Source organism: Peromyscus leucopus, chromosome 1 (genome assembly GCF_004664715.2).
Source record: "Peromyscus leucopus breed LL Stock chromosome 1, UCI_PerLeu_2.1, whole genome shotgun sequence".
NCBI classification, from domain to species: Eukaryota; Metazoa; Chordata; class Mammalia; order Rodentia; family Cricetidae; genus Peromyscus; species Peromyscus leucopus.
The window spans coordinates 62,929,330-62,949,214 of record NC_051063.1 but is presented as its reverse complement, the minus strand read 5'-3'; the positions used below and the strand labels follow the sequence as shown (position 1 = coordinate 62,949,214).

Sequence of the window (19,885 nt, the reverse complement as noted above, 5' to 3'; positions counted from 1 at the left end):
GTCCTAGTGGCCTGGCCTGTGCAGGTGTTTGTGATATCATGCTCAGGATTCTGGAAGACAACAGCAACATGTACACACCAGGTTCTGCCTTGAAAAGAACCAGTTTATTTGCAATCTACTGACTTGTTGGGTGATAGCCTCCTGCCCAGTGGGTACCATTGCCTTTTGCTTCTCCCTGCCTCTGGGGAGACCTCCTTTCCTTGTGCCTCTTTGGTGCTTACCCTGCTGCCTGTCCCTACCCAAGGCTCATACCCCTGCATCTTCCTGTTACTCCCCATGTCTCCCCAGATGCCCTGCCCAGTCTTCTCAGCATCTGCTTTGGGTGTTCTGATCTCTTGGGTATTATAGCCAGAGGCTGGGAGGTGCTATACAGGTGGACAGGAAATTCCCAGGGCATCAAGGTTGAAGAGATGTTGGTAGTTCATTTCCACTGAAGGCCTGTTTTGCTTGGTCACGGTCTGCAGGAGGTACGTGGTAGGAGGCTTTGTGTGACAGCTGTTGCTCCGTTTCTCTGCTGTCTCAGGATGAGCCTTGTCCAAGGTCTCCTTGAGGCCATGCCCATGGCCGGTAAGGGGATTGCTTGTTACAAGTGTTAGGGAAGTATCAGGAATGGCTGTGTGTGTGAGTGTGTGTGTATGTGTGTGTGTGTGTCTGTCTGTCTGTCTGTGATCCTTGTGCTCAAGAAACCACTTGCTGTTGTTTAGTCCTTGCATTGCAGGGGGCTACATACACAGCTGCTGAACACTTGGAGGGTGAGTGTGAGCTGTTGACCTGGTGCATTGGGATCAGGGCAGGGCAGGGAGAGTCGCTTCTCGTAGGTGCTAAGGGGCTGGCAGCAGCCACAGCGGGTTTCCAACTGCAAGGTGTCCGTATTGAGACTGCCAAGAAGCAGAGACCAGCAGGGTCAGGATTGGCCCTCTCCTCCCTGGCCAGTCCCAAAGTAGAATGGATACAAGCTGATTTGTAGGCCAGGCTCTCAAGAACCAGCGTCTGCTCACGGGCAAGGAAAGTGTGGCCAGAGTGCACTGCCTAGACCAGTGGTTCTCAGCCTTTCTAATGCTGCACCCTTTAATATAGTTCCTTGTGTTGTGGCAACACTCAACCATAAATTTTCACATACTTTAACTAATTTTGCTATTGTTATTAATCATAAGTAAATATTTGTGTTTTCTGATGATTATAGGTGACTCTCTGAAAGGGTCATTCAATCCCCCCGAGGGTCATGACCCACAGGTTGAGAACCACTGGTATAGACCTCTTGGTAGGTGTGGGAAACACTGAGAACCCAGCTCCTAGGAGGGTTCTGGTCCCTGCAGAAAGGAGGGTGTTTACCAACAACTCACCTGACAGAGGAGGCGCAGAAACCCTGGCAACGAGTTAGAATCACGTTTGCTATGCAGCCCTGGTAGATAATCTGTTGCTCCTCTTCCTGCAAGCTGCAGGCTCCTGGAGATGGAGGCCCAAGAGCAGGTCTCAGTCACTTCTAGGTCTCCCCCCCCCCCCCCCCAGCTCTCTCCTCTGTTTAGCTCCTTATCCCTCCAGTATTCAAGGCTTTCTGAAAGAATCTGGCATTGAGCCAGGCCCAGGTAGATCTGAGTCAGTCCCCAGGAGTCCTCAGGAAAGGTGTCTTATGTCTGTTGGATATAGGACATGCTAAGGGCCAAAGGAAGGTGTTGAAGAATGTCCATGTTCCTCACAAAAGAACACACAGGATCTGAGAATAAGCATTCATTGTACCACCTGGGGTAAGGAAGAGCAGAGAAAACCTTTTGCTCTGGGCTTCTGGAAAGGTTTCAGAGGCCATGGCAGCCAGTGACAAATGGTGGTGGTGATGCCTCATCAGGCAGGCAGACTGTTGACCTTAGGAACTGCCAGTGTGGGCAGTGTGTGTTGTTGGACACCTGTAAAATCATCACTCAGGAGGCATATGTGAGTTCAAGAAGAGGCTGGGTTACAAACTGCCCATGTGGTACTTAGATTAAAAAGTTAAAAATTGGGGTTGGAGGCCAGGCGGTGGTGTCGCACACCCTTAAATAAATAAAATACAACAAAAATTGGGGTTGGATTTAATCCCAGCCCTTGGGAGACAGAAGCAGGTGGATCTCTCTGAGTTTGAGGCCAGCCAGAGAAACCGTGTCTTGAAAAACAAAACAAAACTAAAAGTTGGGGGCAGGTAAGACGGTTCAACAGGTCCCTAGAATTCACATGATGAAAGAATGGGATCCTGCAAGTTTCCACATAGCACACACGTAGTTTAAGTTCAAAAATGATTTGTGGGTGACAGATAGGCTCCGTATATCATCTCTCTCTTATGCTCGAGTTTATTCCTGCCCTGCTTCTCTAAGAGGCTTGGGGAGGGTCTGGTGGCCTTCTGTTCTCTGTCCTACTTCCTGCGGCCATTTTCTTGGGAAACAGCCTGAACGTAAAGTGACAATATGTAACTGTAAGACAAGAACTGATTGCTGGCTCTGTGAGGACTTCCTGCATGAGGGAGGCCTAGAGCATGTATGGGGAGCCTGGCCGCAGGATGGGTGTCTTGAGAGGAACAATCAAATCAGGGGTGTCCTGGGAGTATGTGTTGAACTCATGTTCCTGTGCAGGCTGACACTGTGTAGGGATCACTGCCCTGTGGGGAGCCCTGGTCGTTGTTGGAGAGGAGAGCTAGTGGAAACCATGGGCAGCAAGAATTGTACATACTAGTTTCCAAGCCTTGCCTGGCCTCTGTCCCCACCTCTGCCTCCTGCATGTCACCTGGGATGAGCCGTGCCTGGACTAGGATATAATTCCCTTCAGCACTGAGGTAGAATACGTGCCTAAGCTCAAGGCAGACCCAGATCTCACATCCTAGCTTCCCAAGGGGCAGGTGTGGAGGGCCGCTTAGAAAAGTTAGGACCAAGGGAGGCACATGGGCCTAAGATGTATGGGGATCAAGTCTCTAATTCAGCCAGACTGGGAGAACAGAGACTAGTGTTCCTGAGAGGTGAGGAGAAAGGAGCTTGCTCTTAGATTCAGAAATGCCCCAAAGAAGCTCCAGGACCAGGCCTTCATGAAGGCACCAAGGGACAATGTGAGGAAAACACTAAACAGCAGACCACACTCTGTGAAGAATTCTGCTGGAACCCAAGCAGCCTAGGGAACAAAGACGCAGCCACTGGCGGCACTTACCAGGATCAATGGGTGGAGAGGAGACGGAGGAGTCCGGACTGGAGAGTGACACTGGGGTGGACAGTGAGGAACTTCCAGTGGGAGAAGCAGGACTGCTCAGGAGCACAGATGTAGGCAGTGGGCTGGTACCAGGCCTAGTGGTGTGGTTGGTGTCTGGGGAACTTGGGAAGACTGTCATGCCCATGGTTGAAGACAGTAGCCCTGACGTAGAGGCTTGGGTGGTAAGGGAGGTAAACTGGGAGGTGGTGGACTTTGAGGAGAATGAAGAAAAGGTGGACACATGAGATGTAGTCTTGGTAGTGGATAGAAGGCCACTGCTGGAGGTTGGCCGGCTAGATGGGGTGGGAGTCATGTGGATGGTGGGGAGAGCAGAGGAAGGAATGGATGAGGTGACAAGGGGGGACACAGAGGAATTAACAGGAGTAGAGGCAGCAGTTGGAGACACAAAGGCAGAAGCAGATGAAGGATGAGATGATGTGGGTTTAGTAAGCAGAGGGGAATGGGACACTAGGCTGGGGGTAGAAGTATACTGTGGAGGAGAACCTGCAGAACTTGAAGCAGGTGTGAGAGGGGACGTCATAGAAGAAGATGGCAAAGATGCTGAAGAACGAAAAGATGTAGTGGTGCCAGAGTGGGGCAGGAAGGAGGTGGATGATGTTACAGATGGGGAATGTGGGACATTAGTGAGAGAAACCAAAGTGGATGGAAAACTTGTTGGGAGAGAAGAGGCAGTTGGTAGGGATGGGAAGGGAGGGGAAACAGTAGAGCTGTGGGGCACTGAGGATGGACTCAGCTCCGAGGGAGAAGTTTTTGCTGTTGTGAATGAAGAGTAAACTTGGGTAATGGCAGTTGTAGTGGAAGTGATAGATGGTGCTGTTTTGAGGGAGCTTGTACCCTTGATTGGGGTAGTTGGAAGAATGGTGCTCAATGGTATAGATGTGGAAGCTGATGATGCTGTGTGTTCAAGAGTTTGGGTGGTATGTATCGCAGGAGTTCGTGTTACAGGAGAGGTTGAAAAAACTGAAAGTGGTGTGGACAAAGAGGTCTGAGGACCGGATGGTGTTGGATTTGTGATGGTGGTCTGCGGGGATGTTCCTAAAGGGGAACCAGTGTTACTTGCAGTGCTGGAGACAGAAGGAGTAGGAGGAAGATATGTAGTGTGTGGAATATGGGGACTGCTAGATGTGCCAGAGGAGGTATAGACTGGCACAGTACCAGTTACACTCATGGTGGGTTTAGCTGATGTGCTTGTAGCTGAAACTGACGTGGATGGAATGGCACTCATGGAAGATGTTTCTGAACTGTGGGAAGGAGAGGTTCTGCCTGTGGAGAATGAACTTTGAACTTGTGTGGTGGCCATGGTTGTATAAATGACAGGAACTGATGTTTGTGGAGGGCTTGTGCCTTCCGTTGTGGTAGGAAGAACAGTCCCTGGTGTCATGGAAGTGGATGATAATGTGTGTTGACTGTTTTGGGTGCTAGTTCTCATTGAATTTGATGTCACAGAGGAGGTTGAAATTAATGGCAGTGGTGTGGATGAGGTCTGAGGAGCTGAATGTGTTGGTAAGTTGGAGGTGCTGTGCATGGACGTTTCTGAGGGGCGACCTGTGGTGTGTACTGAGCTGGAGACAGAAACCGTAGTTGAAGGTTGCGTGGTGTGTGGACCTTGAGGACTGCTGGGTGTTGCTGAGGTGGTGTGGACCACAGCTGTACCAGTTACACCCATGGTGGACATAGTTGATAATGTTGTAGCAGGAACTGATGTGGATTGAATGGCAGTCATGGAAGAAGTTTCTGAACTGTGGGAAGGAGAGGTTCTGTCTGTGGAGAATGAGCTTTGAGCTTGTGTGGTGGCACTGGTTGTATAAATGACAGGAACTGATGTTTGTGGATGGCTTGTGCCTTCCATTGTGGTAGGAAGAACAGTCCCTGGTGTCATGGAAGTGGATGATAATGTGTGTTGACTGTTTTGGGTGCTAGTTCTCATTGAATTTGATGTCACAGAGGAGGTTGAAATTAATGGCAGTGGTGTGGATGAGGTCTGAGGAGCTGAATGTGTTGGTAAGTTGGAGGTGCTGTGCATGGACGTTTCTGAGGGGCGACCTGTGGTGTGTACTGAGCTGGAGACAGAAACCGTAGTTGAAGGTTGCGTGGTGTGTGGACCTTGAGGACTGCTGGGTGTTGCTGAGGTGGTGTGGACCACAGCTGTACCAGTTACACCCATGGTGGACATAGTTGATAATGTTGTAGCAGGAACTGATGTGGATTGAATGGCAGTCATGGAAGAAGTTTCTGAACTGTGGGAAGGAGAGGTTCTGTCTGTGGAGAATGAGCTTTGAGCTTGTGTGGTGGCACTGGTTGTATAAATGACAGGAACTGATGTTTGTGGATGGCTTGTGCCTTCCATTGTGGTAGGAAGAACAGTCCCTGGTGTCATGGAAGTGGCGGCTGATGATAGTGTGTGTTGACTGTTTTGGGTGCTAGTTCTCATTGAATTTGATGTCACAGAGGAGGTTGAAATTAATGGCAGTGGTGTGGATGAGGTCTGAGGAGCTGAATGTGTTGGTAAGTTGGAGGTGCTGTGCATGGACGTTTCTGAGGGGCGACCTGTGGTGTGTACTGAGCTGGAGACAGAAACCGTAGTTGAAGGTTGTGTGGTGTGTGGACCTTGAGGACTGCTGGGTGTTGCTGAGGTGGTGTGGACCACAGCTGTACCAGTTACACCCATGGTGGACATAGTTGATAATGTTGTAGCAGGAACTGATGTGGATTGAATGGCAGTCATGGAAGAAGTTTCTGAACTGTGCGAAGGAGAGGTTCTGTCTGTGGAGAATGAGCTTTGAGCTTGTGTGGTGGCACTGGTTGTGTATGTGCCTTCTGTTGGTGTATGTGGTGTCCCTGTGTCCTCTGTTGTGTTTTGTAGAATGGTACTCAGAGTCCTGGTCACAGAAGCTGATGATTCTGTGTGTTGGCTGGTAGGGGTGCTAAGCATCTCAGTAGGTGTCACAGATGAGGTTGATAATGATGGCTTTGGTGTCGTCAGAGACGAATGAGGAGATGAAGGTGTAGGTATGGTGATGGTTGCCTGCTGGGATGTTCGCGAGGGCCTTGTGGTGTGTGTTATGGTAGAGACAACAGCTGTGGGTTGAGGGTTGGTGGTATGTGGCTTATGGGGACTGCTCTGTGTTCCTGACGAGGTATTGATTGTTACAGTACCAGGTGTACTCGTGGTGGCCCTTGGTGAACTCCCTGTAGGTGGAAGTGATATAGACTGATGGGACGTCATGGAAGTAGGGTGAGAACGGACGGAAGTGTAGCTTCTGGTGGTGGAGAAAGAACTTTGAGATTGAGAAGTGGCAGTGATTGTGGACGTGGCAAGAGCTGCTGTAAGTGTGGGCTTTGTTCCCTCCATTGTGGTCATAGGAAGAATGGTGCTAAATATCATGGGGGTGGAAGCCGTTGAGACTGTTTCTGTGCTTGTGGGAGTCCTAATTATCTGTGAAGTTGGTGTTACAGAGGAGGTTGAAAATACTGGCAGTGTTGTGGCCAAAGACGTCTGAGGACCTGATTGTGTATGGAAGGTGATTGTGGTCTGGACAGAAGTTTCTAACGGGTGGCCAGTGGTGTGTGTTGTGCTAGAGACAGGAACAGTGGGTGGAGGTTGTGTGGTATGCGGAGTAGGAGGCCTGCTATATGTTTCTGAGGTGGTGTGCACCACAGGGGTACCAGTTTTTCCCATGGTAGACCTATTGGATATTGTAGTGAGGGGAAGTGATGTGGGCTGATGCTGAGTTGTATTGGAAGGGTGTATTAAGGAAGCTGAGGTGGTTTGTGTGGAGAATGAATTTGAGGTTAGGGTTGTGTAGGTGCCTGGGGCTAATGTTTGTGTTATTTCTGTTTCCTCTGTTGTGGTTTGAAACATGGTGGTGGATGGGTTTGTTATTGAAGGTGATGGTAGTATATGTGAAGTAGTTGGGGTCATGAGAGTCTGAGATGTTGGTGTCACTTCTGACGTCGAAAGTGTTGGATTTACAGATGCTAATGAGCTTTGAGTCCTTGGAAAAGTGGTTGTTGTCTGGATAGATGTTTCTGAGGGAGCAGTTGTGGAGTATTCTGTAGTGTGGAAAGAAATGGTTGGTTGAGAGTGGGTGCTCCATGTCATGTGTGTTGGCTTAGTTTGAGATACTGTGTTTGGGGTCCAAGTGTTTGTATTAGGTGGTGGTAGGCTATTGCTTTGTCCTGTTTGATGTGTGGTCAGGGTAGTCTTTCCCGAGAGAGGTAGTTCTGTGGTTTCAGTTGCATGGCTTGTTGTGGCTGGACGGTGACTTTCCTGTTGGGCTGATGTCACTGCGGATCATGGCAGTGAATAATGTTCAGTTTATGCTCATAGTCCTTTACATACGCTGTGCTGTGTCCCTGGACTGGCTTTTCTCTGTTTTCTAACCATGCTGTATTACCTGTGAGTAATTTCCTGGCTTCTGAGGCTCTTGGCTTTCTTTGGTGAACTTTACTGCTGTTGTAGCTCCCCTCCTTTACACATACTGTGATGTACCCCTTTCCCTCATTCCTGCCTGTCCTGTGTGGCCTGAGGCGTGGCTGGTTGTCATGCTGTATCCCTTTCTCCTGCCCCATTGGTTCCCCTCTCCCTCACCCCCTGAGCAATACAGACCCTCTTGTTGAGTTGGATATGCTGTATGGAGGGTCAGAGTTGAACATTTGGCTTGGGTGCCCTGGCTTCCCAGGGGCCTTGACTCACCTCGGCTGGTGGACATCTCAGGCATTACTGAGGTTGGTGGTGTCACTGTGGTACTCTCTGTGAACTGAGCTGTGGTCTTTGTGGATGAGCTGGGGGAAGATGCTGTGGGCTTGGTTGTGGCCTGTGTCACCGGGCGTCTTGTGGGTGTTGACCTCGGTATGGATGTAGGAGGCAAAGGTGATGTCAGTGGTGCAGTAGCCTCAGTGGTTTGAGGGTATTCTGTAGAGGAAAGTCATGGCAATACCTCTTTCCCACTTGCTTTTCCCAGATGTGTGTTTAAGTCCCCTGCTCTTTGCTCCTGCCTTCAGGATGCTTATCTTATTGTTATCTGTCCATAGTTTGATGAACACCAGTCTTGTCCCTTTCCTAGCCTTCAAGTCTGCCTAGCTGGTGTGGACTCACCTCAAGGGCAGTAACCACACAGGCTCTCATGGGCCACTGATCATCCCTCTGCCCACACTTCTGCTCTTAGGGCTGATGTTCCTTTCTCCTTGGTGCCCCCAGCAGCATCTGGGATTGCTGCTATATGTGAGTGGGGCAGGCTTCAGGATGGAGGCCTAGAGGATCCCATGTATATTCTAGTGGAAGTTTCAAACAGCTTTGAATGGCCACACTGAGTGACCAGCTAGCTTGAGTTGTAAGCTAGGTTTTCAGAAAAATCTCCACCCTGCCTTTCATGCCCAGGGAATTCTGTGCTGAGACGCTGCCTTCAGGCATATCTCAGTGGGAAGACAGTGAGAGCCCCTCCCAACCCTAGGACTCTACTGCATCCCTCCTTTTTACCTGAGGAGACTGTGGATTTCTTGGGGGTGGTCCAGTCTGTTACTTCCTCAGTGGAGGATGGGGTTGAAGGTGCTGGGGTTGGAAGACCTGGCAAGTAGGAGGGGCCCACAGGTGTAGCTGCAGAGCTGGAACTGTAGAACTCAGGGCTGGTGGGAGTTGCCGTGGTGGGCTGTGAACCTGTGTGGGGCATAAGTGCTCTCATGGATGGGCAGGATCTGGCTCTGGTGTCTCTTTGGGAAGAGACTGATCTGCCGGCTGAAGGGCTAGGCCAAAGGTACAGGGTGGCTCATGGACCTATGAAGGCAGCATGGACTCCTGATAGACTTACCTCTGGTGGCCTTGCTTCCTGCTCAAAGATCAAGTGAGTCAAGTGGCCCTGGCCAATGGCTGGCCAGGAACTAAGCTTTGTATGCTGTTTCCCTTCTGACCTGGGACTGCAAGATACATTACCCACCCTCCCAGGACCTGGCAGACGCAGAGACTGGGCTGGTGGGATGGGGAGGGCTGTCCACTGGAGCTAAGGTGAGCCCTAGTCTGGAAGCCTTCATCCTGTGGTACCAAGTGGGAGAGCAATCACCTGTGGTGGCTGGCGGTAGTGTGGTAGTGGGTGGTGCTGCAAGAGAAGGGAGTCGTCAGGAATTGCTGCTGGACTGTCCCTTTGCTCCTCTGACTGTCCCGCTCCCTCCCTCTCTTGTCAGCCTGGCAGGGAGAGTAGGGGACCAGCCAGGGTGCCATAGCAGGGTAGTGTAAATCTGGGTTCATAGGAAAATCCCCATTGTGTGCCCAAGTTACCTCACTGGCTTGGGGCACCCTGCCCTAACACTGTGGCTAAGCAATGGCTGGAATGGGGTATAGAGCAGAGGCCAAGGGGACCAGTACTGCATTTTTGTTTCTGCTGTGTACTAGGACACTGTTGGAGCCTGTGTGTCAGTATCCTGAAGGAAAGCATCTAGGAAGGAGTTCCTGGGGCCGGACAGGCTTGATGCATATTTTACCCATTCAAGGGCTGTACTCCCTGATGGCAGGAACATCTGTTAGACTTACCACAGGGTACACAGGTCCCTTCTTTGTGGTCGAAGTACTCATTGTGGGAGCAGTTGTAGCATCCTGGGGCAGAAAAGGGCCAAGCTCAGCACTCCTTTTCACACCCACCAGCTCCACTTGTTTGCGGGGCCACTACTGTTATGTGCTCCCTTCTCAGCTCTCCCGCCCCCACCTCTTCCTCTCCCTTCACACCAGCTTCTGGAGTCACCTGCTGGGCTCCGGAGCTCTGCCCTGTGTGTCTTTGCTCTGACTCTTGGCGCCTGTGTCTGAACTGCCTTTTTATGTCTTTGATTTTGAGACATCTCACTATTTAGCTCTAGCTGACCTGGAACTCACTATGTAACCCAGAATGGCTTTGAACTCACAGAGATCTGCCTGCCTCTGCCTCCTGAGTGTTGGGACTAAAGGCATGTGCCACCATGACTGGCCTCATTACTCCTTTTTGATGTGGAGAGCACTGTCTCAGTCCCAGCTCCTGCCCCTCTGATCTTGGACTCTGTGAGACTCTAGAGCAGCAGCAGCAGCCCCCCAGCTGTGCTGTCCCTATGACATCTGTCTTAACTTCCACTGTGGTAGGTGTGTCAGGTGACAAGTTATTAATTCCTCGGTTTGCTTTTTAAGGCTCTTTCCCAGGCCAGAGAGAAGGGCTAGTTTGTGTGAGGCCAGGTCCTCAGTCAAGAACACGGCCTGGAATTCAGGACACGTTTGCTGAGTGTGTGAGTGAGTGGATGTGTGAGTGGATGAATGTGTGCTGAGTAATGTGTCGGTGAATAAATACATGACAGTGGATCTGTGTGTGAACAAATGAATGCATTATGAATAGATGTGTGCATGAAAGAATGAGTGAGTGGACCTATGAATAAATGAATGAACAAAAGCCCACGTGCATGGCATGTGCATCCCTGTGCTTGATACCTTCAATGTTTGTGTCCGGGAAGCTCCCCAAGCTGCCAGGGCAGAGACAGGGCTGGTAGTGCCACGTGCAGTTGGCCTCTTGAGCATACTGGTATTCCTTCTCCCCCACCAGTGTGTGGATGTTGTAGAAGTCACAGTAGACAGCTGAGAAGAAGAATGTGCATCAGCTGTCATCCAGGCCTAAGTGCCAGAATGAAGGGCTGGGTTCTGTTTGAGGCTGTCTCCTCTTGATGGGTCTGGGAAGGGAGAGCCTGGGGAACAGCTGGTGACCCAGGGCTGTCCTGCAGGGAGGGGTACAGTCTGGTGCCTGCCTGGAGAGAGGCTTCTGGGGTATGCCCCTGGGTGGAGCAGGTTTGGGCATGGGGTGAGACACTCACGGCAGAAGTCTGGGGCCCTCCAGTCCACACACACGCCCTTGTCCAGACAGGCCTTGGCATAGGCAGCCACTGCATCACACAGACACTCGCAGTCTCCGCCCATGTCGCAACCACAGGTATCACGTACGCAGGCCTCATAGTAGGGCAGGTGGTATACCTGTGGAGTGGAGGGTCTCATGTTGGCAGTTGGCTTGCAGTGGTGGCAAGGTGGAGTTAGACTTTGCTGCCTTGGGGTATAGCTATTGGGGGAATGCCCTGGCACTCTGAGAGCATCTTCTAGTGTAAGTTGCAACTGTCAGTGGCAGCCACCTTCTGGGGGTCAGTGCTGTTGGTGTCAGTCAACCCTGCCCTGGGGTGTCTGTTAGAAACAACTCCTGTTGGGATCAGGGTGTGGCAAACCAAAGCTGACTGTCTCTTGCTTGAACACCTGATCCTCTTAGGGTCTCTACTCCCTCTTTGGTCCTCCTGAACACCCCAGATGGCCCCTGGCTACAGAGCCTTTGCACCGCCTGGGGTAGCTCCCTGTCGTTTTACTGAGGACCACATATTAGGGGCTGTACTGAAAACTCTTGAGTCCAAAAATTCTTAGCCCTGGCCAGGGCTGGGTTCCTATGACTGAATCTCTCTTCTCTGGGCCGTGCATCCCGGAGCAGCTAGCTGTCTGCACGAGGTGACACTTTACTCAACTCTCTTGTCTGCTGTGGTCCTCTACTGGGCAGAGGTCTGGGTAATGCTAACCATCTCTCTTGCTTGTGGACGGCCCTGGCCTCAGGTGATGGGTATTCTCCTCTCCACACCTGATGCCTCCAGCCAACCTGGAGTCCCATGGTAGGAGGACTGTGTCTCATGTCTCCATCTTGGAGGACAGGGCCTACCTTACTGTGGCAGGCGGCAAAGGTTTGGCTGTTGATAATGTTGCATTTGCGCTCAGCCCAGGAGCGCCGGAAGGTATTTAGGCTACAGGGATCCACCACGTAACTCGCATCCCCACACAGTGGATTTTCCTTCCATGAGTTCACAAACTCCAGTTCACTGGATGCCACATACTTGCTGCGTGTCTCAAAGTCATCCTTCATGTTCCCATTGGAGTTGCCACACAAGCCACAGAGGGCATCCTGTGGGAGCAATTGTTGAGGAGCCATGCAGCCTTCATGGAAGATCCCTCACCCTGAGACCAGCTGGGACCATGGTTCAATAGCAAGCATGCGGTGAGTACCTGGGTGGCACGGCGGATCTTGATAGAGACACTCATGTGCTTGTTCCACACAAGTGTCAGGTTGAGCCTTCCAGGGATGCCTATGTCCAGGACAAGGTTTAGGGGGCTGGGCTTCACCTGAAGGTGCACCAAGGGTTCTTCCCCGCTGACCGTGTAGTTCCTGTCTGCCATTGTGATGGACAGCCCCTGTGTGGGGAGGGCTGTCACCACTTGGTCTCTTTTTCTGCCCACCCCAGTGCCCCAGCTGCCTGTGATTTGAGTGTTTGGAAGGTAGAGGTCTAACCCAGCATAATAAATTTCCATCTTTGTGAGGATTGGGAGTTCAAAGCTAGCCTAAACTGCATGATAAACTTGAGGCTAGCCTAGGCTACATGAGACCCTGTCTCAAAACAATAACAAGAACAGTGAAAGACGTGTAGGCGTATATGCTGGGAGCCAGTTCTATACAGAAGGTTCTAGACACATGGAAACAGATTTCAGCTTCCTGAAGAACAACTTTCTTTTTGCCCCTGAAATGCTGTACATCCCTGGGAAACTGGTAGAGACCACGTGGCCACAAGTTCTGAGTGTGTAACTACCCAGTGGGTCACCAATCTCTGGCCACCTCTTCCTGTCATACAGAGGAAGAGGGATTGTGGGAGGCCTATGCAGTGAGGGTGGTGGCTGGGAGACCTGGGAGGGAACTGATCAAAATCCAGCCCTCCCCCACCCTGTGGGACTCAGCCACTTACACCCAGGGAGATCTTGATGGCTCGGGAGCAGGTGACCCCTGATTTCCCACAGATGACGTTCTCTGTCAGGACCTTGAAGGTAGGCTGTGAGCTGTTGGCACCACAGTCGTCCTGCAGGAAAGGGTGTTGAAGAGATGCCCCCGTGGTCCCCACCCTGGCCCCTTGCAGCCTTGGCACTGGGCACTGTGGTTACCGTGGCCAGAGTGTACTCGCAGTTGCCGTCAAACACAAAGCGCTGTCCATCGAAAGTTACGACGTGGCCTTCACCGTAGAGGACACAGGTAGACGGGCACTGTGCACTAAGCTGGCAGGTCCACTTCCCCTGGGAGCAAGTGCTGGGGAGATAGAATGGGAGGGCTGGTAAGAGGCAGTTCTTCCACACAAGGAGGTGGGCTGGAGACCTGGGCTGTGACCTTAGGATACCCTACCTCTGGAAGCCCCACCTTGGGACAACTTACTTTTGAGAGTCCTTGCCTGCCCAGATGGCCCTCAGGGTCTGGGTGTTCAGGCTAAGGCATGACCTACCAATTCTTACAGTCAGTATGGAGCTCAGAGCCACCAGGATAGGACACCCCTGCAAAGTCACACGGGCATTCCTCTGCAGGCACACACTGCCCGTCACTGTTCTCATAGAGCCCCTTGGGACAGATACAGCCAGGTTCGCATTTGGTGGGTACCTGGTGGGGAGACAGGCTTCTTAGCTTCTCGGCACTCTGCTCCTGCAGCTCCAACTTTGAGACTCCTCATGTTTTCCCTTTTGTCTAGCCTTCCCTAAGGTCTGTGGCAGCTGAATTTTGCTTCTAGAGAAGCCACCCTTCCAGTAATGTTCCAGGTGTGTGTGTGTGTGTGTGTGTGTGTGTGTGTGTGTGTGTGTGTGTGTGTGTGTGTATCAGAATGGGCTGCCACATGCACAGGGACAGGTGGCCATAGTTCCCAAGCTGGGAGCCAGTCCGTGTCCTCACAGAATTGTGTAGACAAGTACCCTGTGCTCCAGCTACCCAGCTGCCAGTCAGCTCCTGACTCAATACCAGCACTAGCTATTGAGACAGAGACATGGCCAGAGGGACATTGCGGATGCAGCATGTCCCTGCCCTGCACTGGGCTCCCGTAGATGTGTGGAAACCCTCCTCACACTGCTTACACAGTCAATGCCTGTGGCCAGCATCTGGCACGTGGGGGCACATGCAGCCCCGAACTTGTCTTCTGACGACTGGCTGCAGGACTGCAAGGTCTTAGGTTCTGGGCAGGATGCTGCAGGGAGGAGGAAGGCAGGTCAGGTGGACTGAGGGATGCCAGGTGGTGTAGGGGCCTTCCGGACAGGGTCTCCTGGCTAGCTCCTGGTATACACTTACCCAAAAACATCTCGGCCTGCCGTGGGCAGCTCAGGCGGCCATTGACGCAGTAGCTGTAAGAGAGGGGCAAGGGCACATGAGCTCCCAGGTGTGCAGGGCCCCTCCCTCACCAGGCATTGCCCAGCCCTGCCCTCCATACCATATGACCCCGTTGATCATGGTTGACTGATCAGCCTGGACGAACTTGTAGCTGTCCAGCAGACAGGGGCACTGGGCCTTGTGCACACATTCTGCCTTGTGGTTCAGGTAGGTGCCCTCAGGACAGTTGCAGCCATCCACCGGCACAGCACTCGCATGACACTCGGTCTCACGATCCGACAGAGACAGGCAGGTGCGGTCACAGGCTTTGCTGTCGTAGCTGAATGTGCGGTTGCCAGTGCAAGGCACGGCTGTGGGGGAATTAGGGGTCAGGTTCTCAGGACAGAAAGCTGTGTGGGGAAAGGGTCTGGGGCTTGGGGGTGTGATGACTAGCAGACAGAGAAATGGCTGAGCAGCGTTAGTTAAGGCCCTGGAATTCCTCACAATGACCCCAGGGGCTCTGTTGGGCTTCAGGCTCCCATCCCTCCTATGTCCACAGCCCTGCCCCTTCTGACTCTTCCACAGCCCCTCACCACAGCCAGCACTCACTGCAATTGTCCACGCTGCTCCTCCAGCCCAAGAGCAGGATGCCTCGGGCGGAGCAGGCATGGGCGTAGGCCCCCAGTGCAGAACAGATGTGAGGGAAGGTCTCCTCGTAGTTGCAGGCCTGGTACACACACCTCTGTGGGGAGGGCAGGACCCAGGTGTCTAGGACTGCATCTGCTACCACTTCCCCTCATCCCCTCCTAAATACCATCGGACCCACCTTGTAGAAGGGCTGGGGGTTCACCACAGCGTGGCACTTCTCAAACACACTGCCCTTCTTCAGCAGCATGGAGCAGTGGGTCTCTGCGCACACCTCTGGGGACAATAGGTGCAGTTGTGGGTGTCCTGTTCCCTCCCCATCCCGACAGGCTTAGGTGGCTGAGGGTGGGGTGTAGGGGACTCACTGTTGAGCTGGCTCATGGAGCAGGGGTCCGTCTCACGCTCTAGGGCAGCTGGACAGTTCCCCGCGCGCCAGGAGTCCACGAAGAGTGAGGCAGTGCCTTCATCAATGCCCATGCTGGTTGTGAAATCATCCGTTGTGTCGCCATTGAAATTGCCACAGAGCCCTGAAGGGGCCGGGATGTGAGAGCAACTGAGTGAGTCCTGGCCCGCCCATCCAGTTCCTCCGTATACCCTAAAGCTCTCTTCTCTCCAGCTATGCCCCTCTGATTAATCATTAACTTTACTCATGAGGCTGGGGCTATGGGTTCCCTGGATGTAGAGAGCCAGTATAAGGCACCCCTGGGTCCCCTCTGCATCTAGCTGCAGCAGAGGAGACAGCCAGGCTGACTCTGGGAGTGACCAGCAGGACAGTGGCTCACCTCTGGTCTGGCCTTTGAACTGGGGCCCGACTGTGATGTATGCCTGGAAGACGGGCTGCAGCTGGACCACAAGTTCCAGTCCAAAGGTGGTAACCATCTGGAGGTGGGTAGACGTCTGCCTGAAGATGGTGATGTTGTCTGCAAGAATTCAGGGCTAAGCAGGCTGTCCCTGCTGCCAAGCCACAAAGGCACAGCCACACAAAATTCTCAGTGCCAACCCCAGAAGGACTCACGTGTCTTGTACGGCAGCAACTTGGTGTCCCCATTGTTGGTGACCACTTCATCCTCTGAGATGACGATTTTGTCCTGGAGGGACAGAGGAGTATGAGCAGGGAGTAAGAGAAGCAGGAGCCAGTTGCTGGGTCTGCAGCGATTGTCCATAGCGTGTGCTTGATTCAGGGCAGATAGCCTTACCTTCTTGGACAGGTAGATGATAGACACTAGGGAGGTCTCTGAGTGTGAGTAACCTGACTTGTCATACACAGCCATGAGGGTGCCTTCGTTGGGAAGCAGTGGGCTCTGGGGAGGTGAGTGAGTGGGAGTGAGTGGGGAGGTGAGTGGACAGACCTCCCTTCCCCCAGCCCTAGGCTCCTCCTACCTGGAGAAGAGTGTAGGTGCAGGTGCCGTGGAAGCGGTAGGGCCTGGCATCGAAGGTGGTGACAAAGGAGCCACCTTCTAGGGAGCAGTGGCCAGGACAAGGCTGCTTCGTGCACGTCCAGCGGCCCATGGTGCACTGGCTGCAGGTGGGCGTTGGGGTGATCCCCAGTGGGTTGTGAGGCCCAAGGCAAATGGTACCCATTCTCAGGTCCCATGCCAGCAGAACTTGTTCTCTATACTTACCAGGTTTGGCAGGCTGTCCTTGTGATCTCCCCAGGGCCATAGACCACACCGTTGAGCATACAGGGGCACTGGCTGACTGGCACACAGGACTGGTTTTTGGATATATCATCAAGTAGTGTACCTAAGGGCATGGGCTCAGGTTGGATGGATGTTCCTTAGGCAGCCTATCACTGTGGAGGCTCCTCCCCAGCTGGCTATTTGGTCAGTCCCAGGCTGCGCTCCTCCTTCCCTCATCCCTGCCAGCCTTGGCAGTTGCCTTGGATGGCTCAAAGCCCACCTCTCCTTAGTACTCTTAGATCCCTCTTCCCCACTGCTCACTCTACGTGGAGCCCTGGGTTGACTGAAAGTTTTGGGGTGGGTAGATAAGGCCTGGACTTGGGACTCAGATAAAGAATGTCTAGGCCAAGCTAGGTCCGTGCGAGTGAGTTGTGGGGAAAGTGGGTACTGGTCTATGTCCTCACCATGGGGGCAGAAGCAGCCGAAGGTGCAGAAGCTGGAGCAGCTGTGCTGTGGGTTGGAGCAAGTCTTGACGCAGACCTCACCACACTCCTGGTACACCTGGTTGGCCGGGCACTGGCTCACGGCTGCAGGCAGCAGGCAGAGAGTCTGGTAAGAAGATCCTGCCTGCCTTCCTGAGTTCCCTACTTAGTTTTTGCTTGGCCCCTTCCCGACCCGAAGCTACTTTCCCTTTCACCCTGCCTAGGACTCACGGCAGAGTCCGGGGGTCCTCCAGTTGCGCACAGGCTGGCCGGCCATGTTACATCGACGGGAGTACTCAGACAGTGTGGCACAGCTGCAATTCTGCCGGCCTGGCTGGGCACACTCGGCCATGTCTGCCTGGCAGCTCAGCACCAGTGGCTCCTTGGGCACGTCACACCCAGGGGACACCAGGGTCAGTAGCTGGTTGCAGATCTGGGCCTAAATAGAGAGCCGCGCAAAGTCATATGGGTGAGGCCACATTTCGTATCATACATACCAGGGCTTGGAGGCTAGAAGTGGGGGTAGCATTGGCCCCAGAGACCCTTACATAGCCCCCCTGTGTCAGCCACATTCTGGCCTTGGGCTCTGGGCCACCTCACATACGTATCTGGTCTCCAGGGCGGTAGGGCTGGGGATGGCCTCATGGGCACAGATCTCATTGGGGTCATCTAGCTTCTGGAGTGTGGCATACTTGTGAGGTTCCAGAAGTTTGCCTGGGGGCATAGGACAGAGGTCAGCATGTGGGGACAGACTACAGAGGGACCTGGGGCTTGACCGCCCAACCCCAGCCTAGCTTACCATCCTCGCTCAGAAATTCATTGTCTGTCTTCCCGTCGAAGTTCCCACACAGTCCACACAGCTTGCCCATGTACTTCTTCTCTACCAGGACCTGCAGGGGAGCACTGTTGGTCCCTGTGGGAATGCATAGGGGTACCCTACCCAGGCTGGAGAGCCCTTGGACTCTTGCTTCAAGGTTCCAGGTGTTCCCACCTCCCCACCCTTCTCTTTGTGGGGTGTGGGGTTCCTTTCCTGGCTGGATCCTCCTCCTTTTCAAATGGGAAAACTGAGCTGCTATCTAAACTCGGGTCCTCTTGGGTTGCTGGCCAGCAGTCAGTGCTATCCAGCCAGTCTGGGCTCCTGGGACTCACTCTGAGAAGGGCCCTTCCTGAACGCTGTTTGTCAGCGCATGGCTCTCACCATAAGATGGGCATCTGGACCCCAAATGACAACTAACTCCAGCTCCAGCTGCTTGGCCACCAGCTGCACGCTCTGGCCGTATGGCGTGATCTGGAGGCCATTGCTGGTGTAGGGCAGGCTAACAACCCTGTGGGTAAGACAAGTCAGCAACTGTCCCTTCTGCCCCTGACCCTGGTTACCCTGCCCCATAGCTTACCCGATGTCCCTGACAGAGATGATTGCCTTGTTCACAGTGACCACAGAAGCCCCAAGTTCTATGATGATCCGGGATATGTTCCCATCCCTGTCTCTCCGCAACTGGATGCTAAAGGTGGGCGAGGCATCCCTACAGGTAGCCGTAAAGACGTAGTTGCACATCCCTTTGAAATCGTACTCGTGGTGGTCAAAGGTGGAAAAGTGGCCAGCTCCCCAGGTGGAGCACCAGCCCTTTTCTGGGGCTGCAAAGAAAATGATACACTCCAATGACCAGGTAGGGCATGTCTGGGATAGCCTGGCCCAGAAGAAGGGACCCTGCGGAGGCCACCATAGCTGCAATCCACATGCCCACCCAGCTCTGGCCCAGGCTCTGCCTTCTGTCTAGGCCTTACAGGATGGCAGGTTATCCTCAGTGTTGGAATCTGTGGCATCTCCAGTCCAGGCACCTGTAAGGCAGGAAGCTATGACTCAGTATCCCCCAGGGCCAGGCACGGAGGTCACTGTGCCTTGAATGAGAACTCTTGGCTGGAGCCTGAGCTGTGACTTTCATGGCTGGATCCTTCTTGTGGAAACCCCAAACCACAGTACCCCTAAGGCCTGCATGCTATACATGGGTGTGTCAAGCAAGCGTGTGTGCGTGCGTGCGTGTGTGTGTGTGTGTGCGTGTGTTGAGGTGTGGCCCCTCCTTTTTGCCCTCTGGGCCATTGGGCCTCAGGTACTCTGGTCAGTGATGTGATTGCTGTTGGCTCTCACCTGTCGTCTGTGGAGAGTCCTGCTTCCAGGGACCTAGGCTGGCAAAGGAGGTGGTGTCCAGACCTGCATGGGCAGGACCCATGGTTAGTGTTGTGACTGTTATCTCAACTTGTTCCACCCCACTGTCATCCCTGGTGGGTTTGTCCACTTCTACCCGAGGCTGCCCAAGCACACAGCCCTCGTTTGCCCATCATTTGTAGCAGTGCCATGCTCTGGAACAGCACAAGCTTGTCTGCAGTATGCTTAACTGAGTAGGTAGCAGGCTCTAAGGGAGGACAAAGGGTGGATTCCAGTCTAAGCCCCGGCATCTCAGCTCGTTTTCCCCCAGCTGTAACATCCTCCTGCTCTCATTACTTCCTGGTTTGTTCATTCATTCATATATTCCATCTTTGGCTTAGCCTGGCTGCGGGAAGCTCCTGCTTGGTGCCCGTCACCATGCCAGGTACTGCAGGTCCACAACACAGGACTTGTTCCCACAAGGTCCCGGGAAGGTGGCACCCACTCATACAGCACACACATGCTGCAGAAGTGACCTGGAGTGGTGAGCACATGAAGCAAGGAAGTGTAGACAGCTGCTACTGTGCATTCTGGAATTGGGAGGGCAGCCTCTCTAAGGAAGTAAGGAACATTGGAACA

At 53.1% G+C, this 19,885-nt stretch overlaps 1 protein-coding gene across 1 annotated transcript; it reads right to left on the bottom strand.

Moving 5' to 3' along the window:
* Position 1: 1 nt before the first annotated feature.
* Muc6 (mucin 6, oligomeric mucus/gel-forming) lies at positions 2-19,331 on the bottom strand. The gene is made up of 34 exons (XM_037202813.1): positions 19,250-19,331; positions 18,889-18,942; positions 18,498-18,738; positions 18,302-18,428; positions 17,903-17,993; positions 17,708-17,817; positions 17,335-17,542; positions 17,086-17,208; positions 16,625-16,745; positions 16,383-16,521; positions 16,199-16,303; positions 16,018-16,090; positions 15,785-15,922; positions 15,368-15,529; positions 15,184-15,278; positions 14,967-15,099; positions 14,479-14,728; positions 14,340-14,392; positions 14,129-14,238; positions 13,513-13,664; positions 13,181-13,322; positions 12,988-13,098; positions 12,257-12,442; positions 11,916-12,155; positions 11,041-11,197; positions 10,664-10,807; positions 9,749-9,811; positions 9,282-9,317; positions 9,033-9,050; positions 8,705-8,881; positions 7,922-8,140; positions 3,166-7,521; positions 1,344-1,446; positions 2-878 (listed from the first exon to the last, which is right to left on the bottom strand). The coding sequence occupies exons 1-34, from the start codon at positions 19,329-19,331 to the stop codon at positions 701-703; spliced, it is 8,697 nt and encodes a 2,898-aa protein (XP_037058708.1). The 3' UTR covers positions 2-700.
* Positions 19,332-19,885: the final 554 nt, after the last annotated feature.